Genomic DNA, 15,523 nt, shown 5'->3' on the forward strand with positions numbered 1-15,523 from the left:
TGGATAGCAACTTTACCACCTCTAATCACTAAATCAGTTTTCCTGAATAGAACAGAAAAGAGAAGGTGCATTTTTTTTCCAATAGTTCCATTAATTCATGTTCAACAGCCACTGGCCCCTTAATATTTTTATTATTGTAGTAACAGCAGTGCTCCCCCCACCCACCCCTGCCTTAAGACAGGGTCTGGCTCTGTCACCCAGGCTGGAGTGCTGTGGCGCCATCTAGGCTCACTACAACTCTCTGTCTTCCAGGCTCAAGCGATCCTCCCACCTCAGCCACCTGAGTGTCTGGGACTATAAGTGCATGCCACTATGCCTGGCTAATTTTTTGCATATTTTTTTCCTGGACTCAAGTGATCTACCTGTCTCAGCTTCCCAAAGTGGTGAGGTTACAAACGTGAGCCACAGCAGTTCTTTAAAAACATCACGTTATCTTTGTATACTGAAATAAATTAGAGCTCCTCCCCTCTTCATCTCTGTAACCCATAAGGAAAAGAAGAATATCAACTCTTGGGGAAAATAATTCAAATATTTCAGCATATTCTTTTACAGCCTCACTTTCAATTATCTTATTGTTATTATTATTATTTGAGACGGAGTCTCGCTGTGTCCCCCAGGATGGAGTATAGTGGTGTGACCTCAGCTCATTGCAACCTCTGCCTCGGGGTTCAAGCAGTTCTTCTGCCTCAGCCTCCTGAGTAGCTGGGATTACAGGTGTGTGCCACCACGCCTGGCTAATTTTTGTATTTTTAGTAGAGATGGGGTTTCACCATGTTGGTCAGGCTGGTCTCAAACTCCTGACCTCATGATCCGCCCTCCTCAGCCTCCCAAAATGCTGGGATTACAGGCATGAGCCACTGTGCCCGGCCCAATTATCTTATTAAACACCCTTTCAACATCTTTTTCTAAAGAACTCTCCTCCCAAATTTTACATCCTATTAAATAGTAGGTATTTGTATAAATATAGATCCTTGGTAAACGTTGATTCCTTAATTCAGCAACTAAGAACCTATCATGTGCCACAAGAATACTGGCAGGGAAGCAATGAATGAACAGTACCTCCTCTCATGGAATTTGCATCCTAGTAAGGAAAGAGAGAGGAAAGAAACCAGGTTGAGGGGGATAATGAGTGTCAGAGGTTGGAGAAGAAGGGAGCTGGCTCTTCTATGAGTGACTAGGGAAGGGATCACTGATTGAACGACATCTGAGCAGACCCTGAAAGGAAATGACAGAGTGAACCATGCATTCAAAGGGAACAGCTCTCTAGGCAGAAGGGCTAGCAAGTGCAAAGGCCCTGAAGCGGGAACATACTTGTTATGTTCAAGGAACAGTATGAGACCAATGCAGCTGCAGCACATTGAATATAAATAATTAAGAAATGAAGTCAGAGAAGTTGGAGATGGGGGAGCCAGGTCATGTAGAAGGAACATAATCTGACTTTTTGTTTTTTTAATGATGCTGCCTACTAGTTTGAGAGTAGACTGTGGCAGGGATACCAGTTAGAGTGCTATCAGAATAATCTAGGTAAGGGATGGACCAATTTAATAAAGCTAAAAGTTGTGGGAAGTGGTCAAATTCTGTAACTAATTTGAAGACAAAGCCACCAAGATATGCTGGTTGATTACATATGGGATGTAAAAGAATGAAAAGGGTCAAGGATGTGTCCTAGGCCTGAGCAACTGGAAGGATAGAAATTGATGGGGAGAGCTGAGAGGCGAGGTTTGGGTGAAGAGTCAGGAGATCAGTAATGGGCACCTTCAGTTTAAAAGTGATACAATGATAGAGGAAGAGAGGGCATGCACCTGAATTTGCCAGTTTGGAAATCAGGAGAGAGGTCCAGACTGGGGATAGAGAATTCTGGGTCACGTATGAATAGTATTTAAATAGAAACTGGATGAGATCACCTAACAAATGAGTGTACGCAGGAAAAGAACAGAAAGGAAGGACACAGAGGAGTTGAAGAACCAAGCCTTGGAGCAGTCCAACTTTTAGAGACTGGGGAGATGAGAAGATACTAGCAAATGAGCAGAGAAGAAACAGCCAGTGACAGAGGAGAACCTAGACAAAGCTGTGTCTTTGCAGTCGAATAAACTGTTCCAAGGAGGTAGTGATCAACAGCATCACATACAGTCATAAGTGAAGGAAGCTGAGGACTGAAAATTGACCTTTGGACATAAAGTGACAAGAGCTGTTTTAGTGGCATAGGGCAAATGGTAGCCTCACTAGAGTTGATTTAAAAGAGAATGAATGAAAAGATGGGAATTGAATGTAGACAAATCCATTTTTGTAAGGTTTTTGTAAGGTTTAGTTATAAAGTAGAGCAGAGAAATGGAGTAGTAGCTGCAAGGAAATGTGAGGGCAAGACAAAGTTTTGCCTTCAATTTTTTTTAAGATAGAAGATAATTACAGCTCATTTTTATGCCCATGGTAATGACCCAGTACAGGGAGGGAACAAAGATGTTAGGGAAGAAAGCGGACAATTGTTGGATTGAAGTTTTGAGTAAGTAAGATGGGAGGATTGCATGAGGTATGACCACGAGAAAAGCGGAGTGTGTGAATTGTTGGTGGTTGTTATGGTGGGAATCTATAAGTTCTCTTTCTGCTGCTTCTGTGTTCTTAGTGAGGTAAGAAGCAAGGTCATCAGCTACAAGAGGATAGGGTGAATGTACTGAAAGGCTTTTTTTTTTAATGAAGTACACAGTTATTTTATATGAAATGTATTATGAGATAACCATGAAAACTATCTCTTACCATAACAAATTTAAAGTGTTTAGCTTAGCACTTGATGTACAGTAGATGTCAAAAAAAATGCTTTACTGTAAAACAAAATTGGGATCAAATTTTCATTTGATTTGTGACATGAAGATCCATTATTTCATCCAAAACAATTATATATAACTTCAGAATTTCTGGAGAGATTGATGTATGGGGTGGGGAGCCCTTTAAAAGTAAGAAGTTGGGCTGAGGAGAGTCAGATGTGTTATTCATCATTACTCTCTACATTGATTAAATTTATTAGATGACTAATCATAACCAAAGATTGTTGGCAGGAGAGAGTATGAGAAGATCATTTCATCCTATTATTCAGCTCTGTATTTAGGCTGATCTCACACTCTAGTGAGGAAAGCTTCAGCAAGTTTTATGCTGAGTTTCATTAGTGCACAGAATAAAGTCCGTTGTATATTACTGCTTTTAAGCAAAACAAATCAAAGTGCCTTAGCCCAGATCATTCCCCCAGCATTATATAACATAAATGCCCAGAAACAACTGCTGGGGAAATCCCACATTCTCATCTTCAGTCTAGGTCATGGGACCAGAGTTAGCAATGTAAGAGAAAACATTTAAACTGGCCCCTTAAACGTCTGTACATCAGAGTTCAAGGAAGTGACTCCACAATGTAACTGAGAGTGAGAGAACTCCAACTGTAAAAAAATACTGAATTTTGCATCTATTGGGAAGATAAATGCAGAAAATGAATGTTGGCATTTCCCCTTCTCTTGTACTGGTAACTGGTGTATATGTTGGCAAAAAAAAAAATAGTGACTGACAGATAAAGTAGACTGTGAACCACCAAATAACCTCTAGAAATTTTTTACAATGTTGTTCCTTTAATATATTATAGCTTTTCAATTGCCGGATAAGTGACTTCTAACTAGAAATAGCTCATATCTAATTACGTTAACATTTTAACTTTTAAATTTGGGATGCACAAAATATGTAAAATTATATATGTATATAAGTCATTTGCTTTTTTCTTCTCAAACAACAATGATGTATATAACCAGGTGGTAAAACAATCAAGTCACAGATCCAAAATCATGTTTGTTAATACACAGCATTTTTGCAAGGCCAATATTAAGGAGTGTTTAAATCACAATTCAGAAAATATATACATTTTTTCAATTATTTTCTTAGAAATTATTTTAGTAGTTGAAATGCTGCATTATTTGGTTATTTATAGGTGGCAACCATCTCTCACTATACTAGATTCCTTTTTCATAGGAAAATTAGCTAGTAGTTCTTTTTAAATTGGCACTGCAGTTCAGACCTACAAATTAACTTGTACAATTGTAAACATGTAATGTCTCTAAAATAGACTGCTTTGTGTTGAAGCCTAGAAATTATTTCAGTTCCTTTTAAAAGAACATTGCTCTTTTAAATAATAATGCACAAATAATGGATAATAATGCACAAATTGAGACGTTGGGAATCTAGTTTACTTTTTGTGTTCTTCAAAGAGTTAGGCAAAAGTATTATTTGATTGTTTTAGTTTTGACTATTGGCAGTGCAAACAGGAGTTAGGGAAAAGAAGCAACACCACAGTGCTTAAAAGCATAGGCTCTGGCATCCGAATGCTTACATTCAAATCATGACTGCACTAACAGCAGTGTGACAATGGACAAGTTATTTAAACCTCTTTATCCCTCAGTGTCCTCTCTGCAAAATGAGGTTAATAACAGTATCTATCTCAAATTATTGTGACGTACAATGAATTAATAATATTTATAAACTACCTAGAAGAATGTCAGAAATAGTAGAAAGCACTATGTAAACATCTGATAAACATAGTTTATTGTTAGGGCAACAATTCTTTATGCCTTTGGAAGCTGCTATCAGTTTCATGTAATCATCTATTGGATAAAACAGCATTGCTGTCCTTTGATTTTTGGAACTTTCTGTGTAACGGGACCAGGGAGCTAAGAGATGGATAGCCACAGTAGTATGTTTGAGCTGGCTTCTACTGGCTTGCAAGAACTTTGTGAGCCAATTGTCAAACATAATCACTATTAATAATTAAAATATTTAAACTGAAAATTATATTAAAAGAAATTGTAATAAATATTTTAAAATCTAACCACTTCCTAATTATTTTCCTGCATTTTACAATTGTCTTTGTTCTTGAGGTTATTTACATCTGTTGTATCTAAGAATTGTATGTCATGGTGTATTACTATGCATTTCTTCCCATCTCCGTATTCAGTGACATCACATTGGTAGCTTGAAATAGGCATAGTATAGTATTTACACTAAGAAACTGAGCAAATGTTGCAAATTAAGGCTTGCCCCCACCCCCAATAGCTGGTTGTTAAAATATTTACCATCACACTACTGGATCAGGGTCAGAGTGTCCCACTAGTTTCTGTTATTCTTTTGCCGAATGTTATCATGAGTAAAACAGAGACTGTATTGAGGAAAGGATTGTAAAAAAAAATGTGCTTACGCCTTAACGGAGGTTTCCCCTATAAACACTTTCCTATGTTAAGTATCCAAAATACTCTAAAATCACCAGAACCTTAAGCAATGAAGAAAGGGCTGTTAATTTCATTACTATTAATAACAATGATCTCCTTTTGTATATCATTGTGTAGTTACATGTTATCTAATAAGGGTATCATGCTAACCCCCTAAGCTAGAATGGTAGCTGTTATCATCACTACTATATACATGACAAATCTATTTATATAGAAAGTTCAGATTCCACAAGATTATTACTTTCCCACGGTTATTCAACTTGCAATTGAAGAACATTACATATGGATTCAGATTTTCTGACTGCAAATCAAGTGAAAATTCCATTTATGTGATGAATGTTATATTCTTTAGCAAAGCCTTATTAGTTGTGAGTTAGAGATATCTCCCCCCACACCTCCATGCTCCCTCCCTCCCTCCCTCCCTCTCTCTCTCTCTCCTTCTGCTCTGCTCAGCATGTTGGATGCTACAAGTTAAACCTATTTGAGTTTGTAACAATTTTGTAACACTAACAAATGTTTTTCAAATACATCTGACTCTGTTATTATAGTATATTTAATCCGCCCCCATTGATGGTTATTTAGATTATTTCCAATTTTTTGTTTTTGCGATGAACAGTCTTGTCAATAAAACATATCTATAGGATAAGTTTCTACAAGAAAAATTGCTGGATTAAGCTATATGGAGATCGTTCAACATAGTGATGAAGATCTGGGCTCTTTCCCCTGCTAGCTGTGTGACCTTGGGAAAGTTATTGAAATTTCCTGTGCCTCAGTTCTCTATTGCTAAAACAGGGATAATAGCAGTACTTCTCATAGATTCTTTGTGAGTATTAAGTGTATTGGTACATGTATGGTGCTTACAACAGTGTCTAGACTCTAACCACTCAATAAATGTTAACTCATTATTATTAGCATTGAAAATTTTAGATAGGTATTTACAAGTTTCTCCTCATAAGTGTGTTATACTTAATACTTCCATCAATATGAGAATGACTATCTCTTCACACCATCAATGCTGTGTCTAATTAAACTACTTTTTAATGTTTGCTAATCTGATAGATGAACATGGTATCTCATAATAACTTTTTATTTCTCTAATTAAGCATGAAGTTAAACATTTTTACATGTGTTCATTTGTGTTTCATGCCCTACATGTTTCACGTTTTGCCTATTTTGTTATTTGTTATTGATCTTATTATCAATTTGTAGGAATTCTTTCTGCATTAGGGAGTTCAACCTTTTTCTGTGCTATGACTTACCTTCATCGTGTTCCATATTTTTTTTGTAGAACTTATTCCTATTTTTAATAATGTCTTTATGTCGATTTCAAGCTTCATATGATCAAGGGTCATGTCTATTTGTTTATCACTGTATATTGAACATCTAGCAAAATGCTGAACACATAATAAAGGATCATTAAATATTTAATGAATGATACATGGGCCAGATATGACAAAGAAAATATTTGATACATAAATAGACTGGGAAATTAGAAAGGAACTATTTTGTCTGGAAATGTAATGACTTTGGTTTTGGATATGTTGAGTTTTAGGTAACAGCCACTATTCTAAGTTGAATGTGTTTAAGACTCTTACTTTGGCAAGATACTCATGAAGATTTTGGAGTCATCACTGTGAAGTTATTGATTCAAAACAGATGATCACTGATGGAAAGAATGTTATGGGAGGGTTCATAGACAATACTTCTAATCCAAAGCAATTTCAGGTAGTTATAGTTGTCATAACGTTTTTAAAACAAATATGAAAAGAAAAAATAGAAGCATTGTATATTTCCAAGTATAAAGATATGGTAAATGTAGGAAAATTTTAAAACAATAATGATTATTGAAAATTATTTAGATAATGTTAGTCATATCCAAATCACTTATTATGAAGAAATGAAACCTTTACTAAGGGAAAACTGAGTTCATCAATAAGCTGGTGGAAATCAGAAGTCCTATTTTTGTATAAGGTAGGCTATTTGTGTTTTTAGTTTATAATTGGACAGTGATTGTTTTCTATTAGTGAACTATCACTGAGAGATTAATTACTATCATTTTAGTCTCTAGGTCTGTCTTTTATATAATAGATTATATGAAATCTGCATGAAATATAAGAAACTATTCAGTCTCCTAAAAAGAAACACTTATTTTCTCAGAACAGAGAACATCTTCTAAAATAAGTTATACATGTTATTTAATATGCAGGGATATCTTTATGGCTGCAGTCATTGAATAACCATTGTGACTTAAATGCCTATGAATTAGTACCTTTATAAGTCTGTTATAAAGTTATAATTCTTTTTTAATAATTGTAAGGAAATAATCAAGGCAGAAATTCTATTCTGATGGCACAGGGGATGTGGTAATCCAATGTTAGTGTCAATTTTCACATGATCCTGTAGATTAAAAGATACTGTCTTGAAAGTGTCCACTTTATTTTTATTAGAACGTATCTGTGACCTAAGAAATTAGAAGGACGGACACAGTTGTACTGATCAGACAAATTATTTAGCGGGCAAAAATTGTAGTCACATTAGAATAACTTCCTACTTAACTTTTAGCTGCCTTTGTCTTATTGATTGGAAATCCTGTTATTTCTGAGCATTTTTATCATGAAAGCAAGGTTCTTAGGTACAGTCATCATTTTCTTCCCTCCAGGTGAGGGGCTTGTCAGTGATGAATGAAGTGATCTATAAAAGAAGATGCAGAAAGTGTGAAGACAGAAAATAAATCTACTTGAACTGGTGCAGCAGAGCAGTTTATCATGGTGCATCTGGCTGAGCATGTGCTTGCAGTGAACACTAGAGGAGACATATAGTGACAGTCACTAAGGGGCTTTTAGGGAAGCCAGTCATTTGCTTAAGCCAGGCTCTAGGAAGTGCTTATTTTCTACTTATAAGAGGAACATTTGTTCATTAAGAGAGAATAGAAACTTCAAGGTGGCCTGTGTTAATATACAAAGGAAATAGTTACAGAATTTTTGCTCAAGGTGTGTACGACTTGTGGTAAAAGACTGGAAATAAACACAATGCAAATTGTATTTCTTGGTTTTCATAATTACAAAAACATCATCCTTAGAGTTGCTTCTCAAAGACTTCACAAGAAGCAAATGGCGATAGAGTAAGGTTTTATTTCATTCAAATAGTTACTGTTAGGCCAAGCACGGTGACTCACAACAATAATTCTATCACTTTGGGAGGCCAAAGTGGGAGGGTCACTTGAGCCCAGGAGTTTGAGTCTAGCTTGGGCAACATAGTGAGATCTGGTCTCTACAAAAAAATTTTAAAAAGATTAGTCAGGAATGGTGGCATGTACCTATAGTTCCAGCTACTTGGGAGGCTGAGGAGGGAGAATCACTTGAGCGCAGGAGTTCAGAGTTGCAATAAGCTATAATTGTGCTACTGCACTCTTGCCTGGGCAACAGAGAGAAACCCTGCCTCTAAAAGCAAGCAAACAAAGATAGTTACCATTCCTGCAATTTTGCTCTGCCCCTTGCTGAGACTTGGGGAAAGGAAGTCAATGATTTGTTGTTAAAGGTCGGTTACTTTCCAAAGAGGTAGGCTACCTGAGTCGTGATAAGCCAGTGTCAAAGAACTCATCCAAAAATTGGATTAAAATCCTTAGCAGTACTTGGATGGAACAGAGGGGTGGAAACCACTGTGTTCTAGAAACGTACCACCCAAAATCAGAATGTAGGAGAATGTGGCTGCCTCAACTTGGGGCTGTTCTCTTGGTATGATGAGGGCCAAAATGTACTCATTTACAGAAATATGGCCAAATATCGCTTGCTTACGTCAATCCACATCTCTTTATAGCTAACTATTCTCAATCCCATTACAGAAATGGAAGCTAAGTTTAGCAAATTGTTTGGCCGTTTATGTTTAGTGCACAAAATTCTTAATTAACAAAGTAAAATGCCACAATCCATTGTAAATCACTTTGCTAAACTTTCAAACTTAATAAGGAATTTTGTCTTGTCCAAAAGCTACTTTCAAACCCCTGCTGATCTGGCACTCATGTCTGATTCCCTGTGGAGCTGAGTGAAAGAATGTAAAGGGAGCCAATTAAAGAAACTTTGAGCCAGAACAGACAAGCAGAGGCCATCTTGTCCATCCTTCTGCCTTCAGGCAAAAACCATCCACTGCAACACAAATTTTTGCTTGAATCCTGCTGACAAAAATGCTCACCACATGTAAATGACAAGTCATAATCCAGTTATTGCAACTAAAGCAGATTGTTAACTGCTCAAGACTTATTTATTGTGTTCTAAAGATGCTGAGTATGAAAGCTCATCTGAATTGTCTTAATTCCCCCTTTCTAGAAAATTATTTTGTATAAGAAATGTGCTCAGATAATTGTAAAGATGAGGGAGGTTTGTGTCCAGGAAATAAAGTTATCTTTATCATCTTATTAAATATATTTTTGGTTTCCTTTCACTGTAGGTTTACCTTATGGGTGGGAGGAAGCTTACACAGCAGATGGAATCAAGTACTTCATCAAGTAAGTACAAGCATCTCAACCAAGTAAGCAATTTTCTTCACATCTGGAGAGAACCTGGAAGTTGCAGAATAATCAGCAAAACTAAGAAACCTTCTTGGAGGTTACAAAAATTAGTAACAAGAAATGAAGCCTCACCATTTTCATTTCATGTGATTTAAATGCTAATATCAGATATCATTTGGGGGAAAAAACCTGGTAATAATTTCTAGGGAAACATCAAAAAATTGGAACAGGATCATCATTTGAACTTAGGCTGGCTGCCTAAATTCACTGGCTGGCTAATAGTATTAGTGTTTATGAAAAGTTAATACCTAACAAAAAAATCCGTTTTGTATATCTTTAAAAGTTCTTAACAATAATGCTAATATCAACATTTTTTAATGCTTTAAAATGCACACAGTTCATTCTGCAACTATTTTTTGAGCATTTGCTGTTTGCCAGGCAGTGTTCCACGCCCTGCAGATATAGTGGTGAAATATATAGACTGGTTTCTTGATAGCATAGAATTTACATAATAGAGAGGAAAAACAGACAGTAGATAAATAACTTGAGATAAATAGGACAGTATATGAACAAACCTTACCTCAGTGGATTCTCAGAACAACCTCTTGAGGTATGTGTACCTTGTCATTTTTTCTGTTTTATAGATGAAGAAAATAAGAGTCTTGAGTAGTTACCAAAAAATCTATCACTACTTAATTACCAAGTCAGAACTAGAGTCAAAGTCTTCTGACCGCAAGATTCTACTACTGCACTAGACTGTCACTGATAAAGACCCATCCTTAAAGCCTGAACAGGAATACATTTCCTAGATGCTGAACTGGTTAGTTTTGCCCTGGACAGAGCACTGTGATATACTTCTACCGTTTCCTGAAAATTCCTTTTATGTCAGAATTGACATTTCGAGAGACAAAGGGGAATCCCAACAGACTCCTAAGAGCCCAGGGGACTCCTTTGTGTATCCTTTTAGCAAAGTATACTTGGTATGCATTTTGGGAGGAAAAGGGAGACATGTCCTTGCTATCCCCTTTCAAATGTGCAAATATTTTACAAAGCAATATCCAGATTTTGGATTCTCATGCCCCGCAACTTTACACAGTTCCTACATCTCTGTTAACCTCAGCTTTCACATCATATACTGAGGGGAATATTACCTACTTTATAAAGTTGTTTAATCTTAAGTACCTAGCATAGAACTTGGAACACAGTAGATGCCCAATAAATAGCCGTCATGAATTTACAATATGGAGAAACCATCGTGGAGGGGAAAAAAAACCTGAACAATCGTATGACCATTAAAAACATTGAGAATTCAAAAGCTGTGCATTTGAAAAAATGTAAGGAAAAACTAGAGATAAACCTGGCAAAGTGTTTTCATGCTGAATTTTTTTCTTGCAATCTCTAGCATGAAGTGATTAATCAGGCAAAGGTGTTGTTTATAACATTTGAAAGAAAATGAACTTTTGTCATAGAGGACCCAGGAATTCCATGTGCAGATTACATTTAGTGCCACACTCTTTACTTCCAGAATCAGACCTCTTCTGGAAGGGGCTCTCTAGCATGCAGGATTAATCATGTTTAGTTTCTGGAAGATTTGAATCACTGTACTGTAGGAATGGCAGGAAAATGAAAAAAATGCATTCAAATCTGTGTTGCATTTCTTTCTTTCTCTCTTTTTGATATTAACTTTATAAAGGAAAAGATGAGGGCATGAGCATTTACTGAGCACTAGCTTGTGCTTAATAGCCAGGAATATGCTAGATGTATTTCTCTATGCATTATATCATTTAATGCTCTTAACAATGTGGAAAGTAGGTGTTGCTGGGCTCTTATTGGAATGGCATTATGATGGTGGTGAGCTGCATCTTGCCCTTAGCCATGCTTTCTCCTAGAAGGTTCCCCAAAGAAATGCATGATTAAAAGAAAGAAAATTAGCATTCATTATTAACTGGGGTTCTGCATTCAGGATCCTTTGAAATGTCAGTAAATGAGTCTGGATCCTGTGGGGAACTCCTTTACCTAAACCTAGCTGTCTGTCAGTATATCCTAACCCAGAGTTGAATGTCAGAATCTAACTAGTGCCTTAAGAGAAAAGAATACTAGGGGCACAGTTACCCAAAACAGAGAAAGCAGGAACAAGTGATGGTCAGCCAGAGAGTTGGTTTGTCTCCTTACCGGTTACCCAGCTAGCTTAAGCCACTGTTCTTTGCAGCCTGGAACAATAGCCTTGGGCTGGACTCCCACTATAAGGGAGAATAGAGTCCCAGAAGAGGAGATAAAAGGGAGTCAATAAGCCCTTTGGCTGCCCTGGGAACCAACTCAGTGTCTGTGGAAAGAACAGAGAGATGCTACATTTATCCTAACCCCATTGCTTTGCTCGGAAAATATACCCCCAAAAGGTGTGTTTTGGAAGTCCATCAATTTTTTTTTCCTTGACCTTAGTCTTGACACATAAGGAAAACAGAAAAAGAGATGATAAAATAAATGTATTCCCCAAAGGGCCATAGTAGATCTTATTGTCTTACCATTTCATTAGGAGAAACTGTTAAAAGAGGCTGTAGTCATCAAGGTCACACAGTAATAAAATTGCAGAGCCAAGATTCAGATCCAGGGTTGTCTGGCCCCAAAGCCACCTGCACACACACACACACACACACACACACACACACACACGCACGCCTCACCACCTCTGTATCCTCATGTTAATATAGTATGTTGACATGTGACAAGAAAGACACTTTAAACAGATCTCAATTTAGGAAGAGCTCTATACTTTATCCATTTTAAAACAGCAGAATAGAAACTTGGTTGTAAGAATAAGAAATTGTCTTCCAGAGATTAAAAAAGTCAAAGAGTAGAAATAAGAAAATCTAACAATATGCCATTACTTCTTTTACCCAGCCTCATGAAGGAATGGGGTGTTTGGCATAAGTTAGTTTTTTTTTTGTTGGAACTTAACCCTATTCAAGCACCAAGACTTATTTTAGTTAACTGTTCTTGATGAAAGTCTTACTTTAATATATGTTACACACTTCCCTGACTTCTTATACAGAGGCCAGTGAACAAAATCCTTATGAACATCCATCATTATACACAATACAGTGAGTTCTACAGGGGATATTACGCTGTATAAGACAGAGTAGAGACACAGCTGTCATCTCTTGCTTCTCTCAGTGTCCCTGTTCCTCTCCTCATGACCATTCTCTTTGCCCACTCTCCACAAGCCACCTTCTTCCCCAGTTTTGTATTTGAGGAGGACAGGATGCCAGATAATGAGGCTAATTTGAACTGCTTGTAAATAGCCTTTGAATGTGGTTCTGCAGGAGTGCTTATGTAAGTCAAGTATGATACATAAGTTCTGTTGCAGGTGGATTTGATTACAGGAAGGCCATCTGGTATCAGGGAAAGAAGAGCATGGGCTTTGGACTTGGAGAAACTTTAATTAAAATGACAGTGTCTACACAAAATAGCTAAATAAAATAGCTAAACCTTAGGCACATTTACTTAACCTCTCTGGGATTAATTTCTCCATTTATAAAAAGGAAAGTATGTTAGCACTTCATAGGGTTCCTGTCCAGAATGAATGAGCTTGTGTATTTAAAGAGCCTATCATAGCACCTGGCCCAAAATAGACACTTTCAGCAAAGGTTAGCCCTCTTCACTCCCTCCCCTTGCTTTCACATTTTGGTGGGAGTTTCTTTATGGTTCTTAGCTGCATTCAACTAGGTGATGTTGTCAGATAAGTAAAGTTTGCATAAGCAGACATCTACTATATGTCTTTTTTGGAACTATTTAGTTTTGGTTTGTCATTTGTTTTTGTTTTGTTTTAATCTTCATTCTCTTACTACCCCAACAGAAAATTTTGAGTCTGTGTAGCCTGTGTTAGCTTTTGAGGTAAGAGTGATTCATTTACCATATAGATGATGCTTTGAAGGCAAGAAATAATAAGTAATGGACTCAGATCATTGTTCTCTCACCTCTACTTAAGAATAGTGACTGAAATCACCCTCCCAGAACACCAGAAGAGATGATGGTCTATATACACATAATCTCTTCCTGAAATTGGCATCTGTCACTGCCTTCCCAGAAATTGAATTGTTACATCTGATGGAAGCCAAGCCTCTGGCAAGGGAATAACTGTCAGTGGTGTCCTAAGAATGTCCAGATGAACATAATCCTCATTGACTATTCCCGCCCATCCACATGTCCATCACACATATATTAATACTTTGTCATCTACTCAAATTCTGATGCAAGAGAAGAAAGCATTTTACCTAGGATGAACAAATTTGATCAGTGTTGGCATCGCTACAGCCAGTGTTTCATAGAATTAATAAACATATATCTCTGTGTGTATGTATGTTTCTGTGTGTGTGTGTGTACCAATGTATATATGCATATATGCAGGTGAGCAGAGCTTGCTCACTTGCCTCATATATGTGTAAAAAAGAAAATACATTATTTATTAGTTTTAAAAAGTATTTGTGCATTCTAGGAAATTTTTTCTTATTTTCTCCTTAGAGAGAGAGTTGCAACATTCTTAAATTTAATAACAAACCATCCATGATCTTGAGAGTGCTATAATGAAATTAACTGATTAACTTGATCCATTTTTCTACCCAACTTCTTATCTTTTTCCCTTTGAAGTTGTATACTGTTACAGATTTATAGTAGTCTTTGGTATGATTCCACTTAAAAGTTCACATGCTTTATACATATGTTATATAATATAACAAAATTATTATGAGAGTTATCAAGTTTGTAGTAAAACTGAATTTATGACAAATTAGACATAGCTGCTAATTGCTTTTTTGTATCCTTTTATCTTTCTGTTGATTCAGATTTACTGTGATTATCATACTTATATTAACTCTATATCTGCATAATAAATTTCTCCAAAATTTTAGCTTAAACCAATATGTATTTTCTTACTCAATTTTAGAGCATCCTGAATCCAGGAGTGGCTTCACTGGATTACTCTCTCACTTTCTCTCTGGGTCTCTCATGAAGTTGTAGTCACTCTGTTAGCTAGGGCTGGGACTTCAAGAGTGGCTTAGTGAGGCCGGGCGTGGTGGCTCACGCCTGTAATCCCAGCACTTTGGGAGGCCGAGGCAGGCGGATCACGAGGTCAGGAGATTGAGACCATCCTGGCGAACACGGTGAAACCCTGTCTCTACTAAAAAAAATACAAAAAAACATCAGCCAGGCATGGTGGCTGGTGCCTGTAGTCCCAGCTACTCTGGAGGCTGAGGCAGGAGAATGGTGTGAACCCAGGAGGCGGAGTTTGCAGTGAGCCAAGATCACACCATTGCACTCCAGCCTGGGCCACAGAGTGAGACTCCGTCTCAAAAAAAAAGAAAAAAAAAGAGTGGCTTAGTGAGCTGGCTGGAGTATTTGTTCCAAGTTCACTCATGAGGTTATTGGCAGGAGGCTTCACTTCCTCACCATATCATGAACACATAGAGCTACTCACAATATGGCAGCTGTCTTCCTTGAAGTAAGGGACAAAAAGGACAGAGAGGGAGAAAGACAAAAGCTACAGTGTCTTTTATAACCAATGTCAGATGACTGATCTACCATCACTTCTGCTATGTGACCAACCCTGGTTCAGTGTAAGAGGTGCCTACCTAAAAGTATGAATTCCAGAAGGTAGGGATCATTGGGAACCATCTTAGAGGATGCCTAGCAGATGCCGCTTCACAGTGTATGTAAAATATATGTTTCATATGACTTATATAAATAATACAAAATTGTCTATGTCCATTACTTG

The 15,523-nt window shown here is 37.0% G+C and overlaps 1 protein-coding gene across 1 annotated transcript in view; it reads left to right on the plus strand.

The window, feature by feature from the left end:
• Positions 1-15,523, plus strand: part of STXBP4 (syntaxin binding protein 4) — a 196,155-nt gene that overhangs the window by 163,068 nt on the left and 17,564 nt on the right. The window contains exon 17 of the mRNA XM_003817418.6: positions 9,696-9,753. Coding sequence (XP_003817466.2) covers positions 9,696-9,753 — 58 coding nt within the window. The remainder of the gene's footprint in view (positions 1-9,695; positions 9,754-15,523) is intronic.

The sequence above is a fragment of the Pan paniscus genome, chromosome 19 (assembly GCF_029289425.2).
Source record: "Pan paniscus chromosome 19, NHGRI_mPanPan1-v2.0_pri, whole genome shotgun sequence".
NCBI classification, from domain to species: Eukaryota; Metazoa; Chordata; class Mammalia; order Primates; family Hominidae; genus Pan; species Pan paniscus.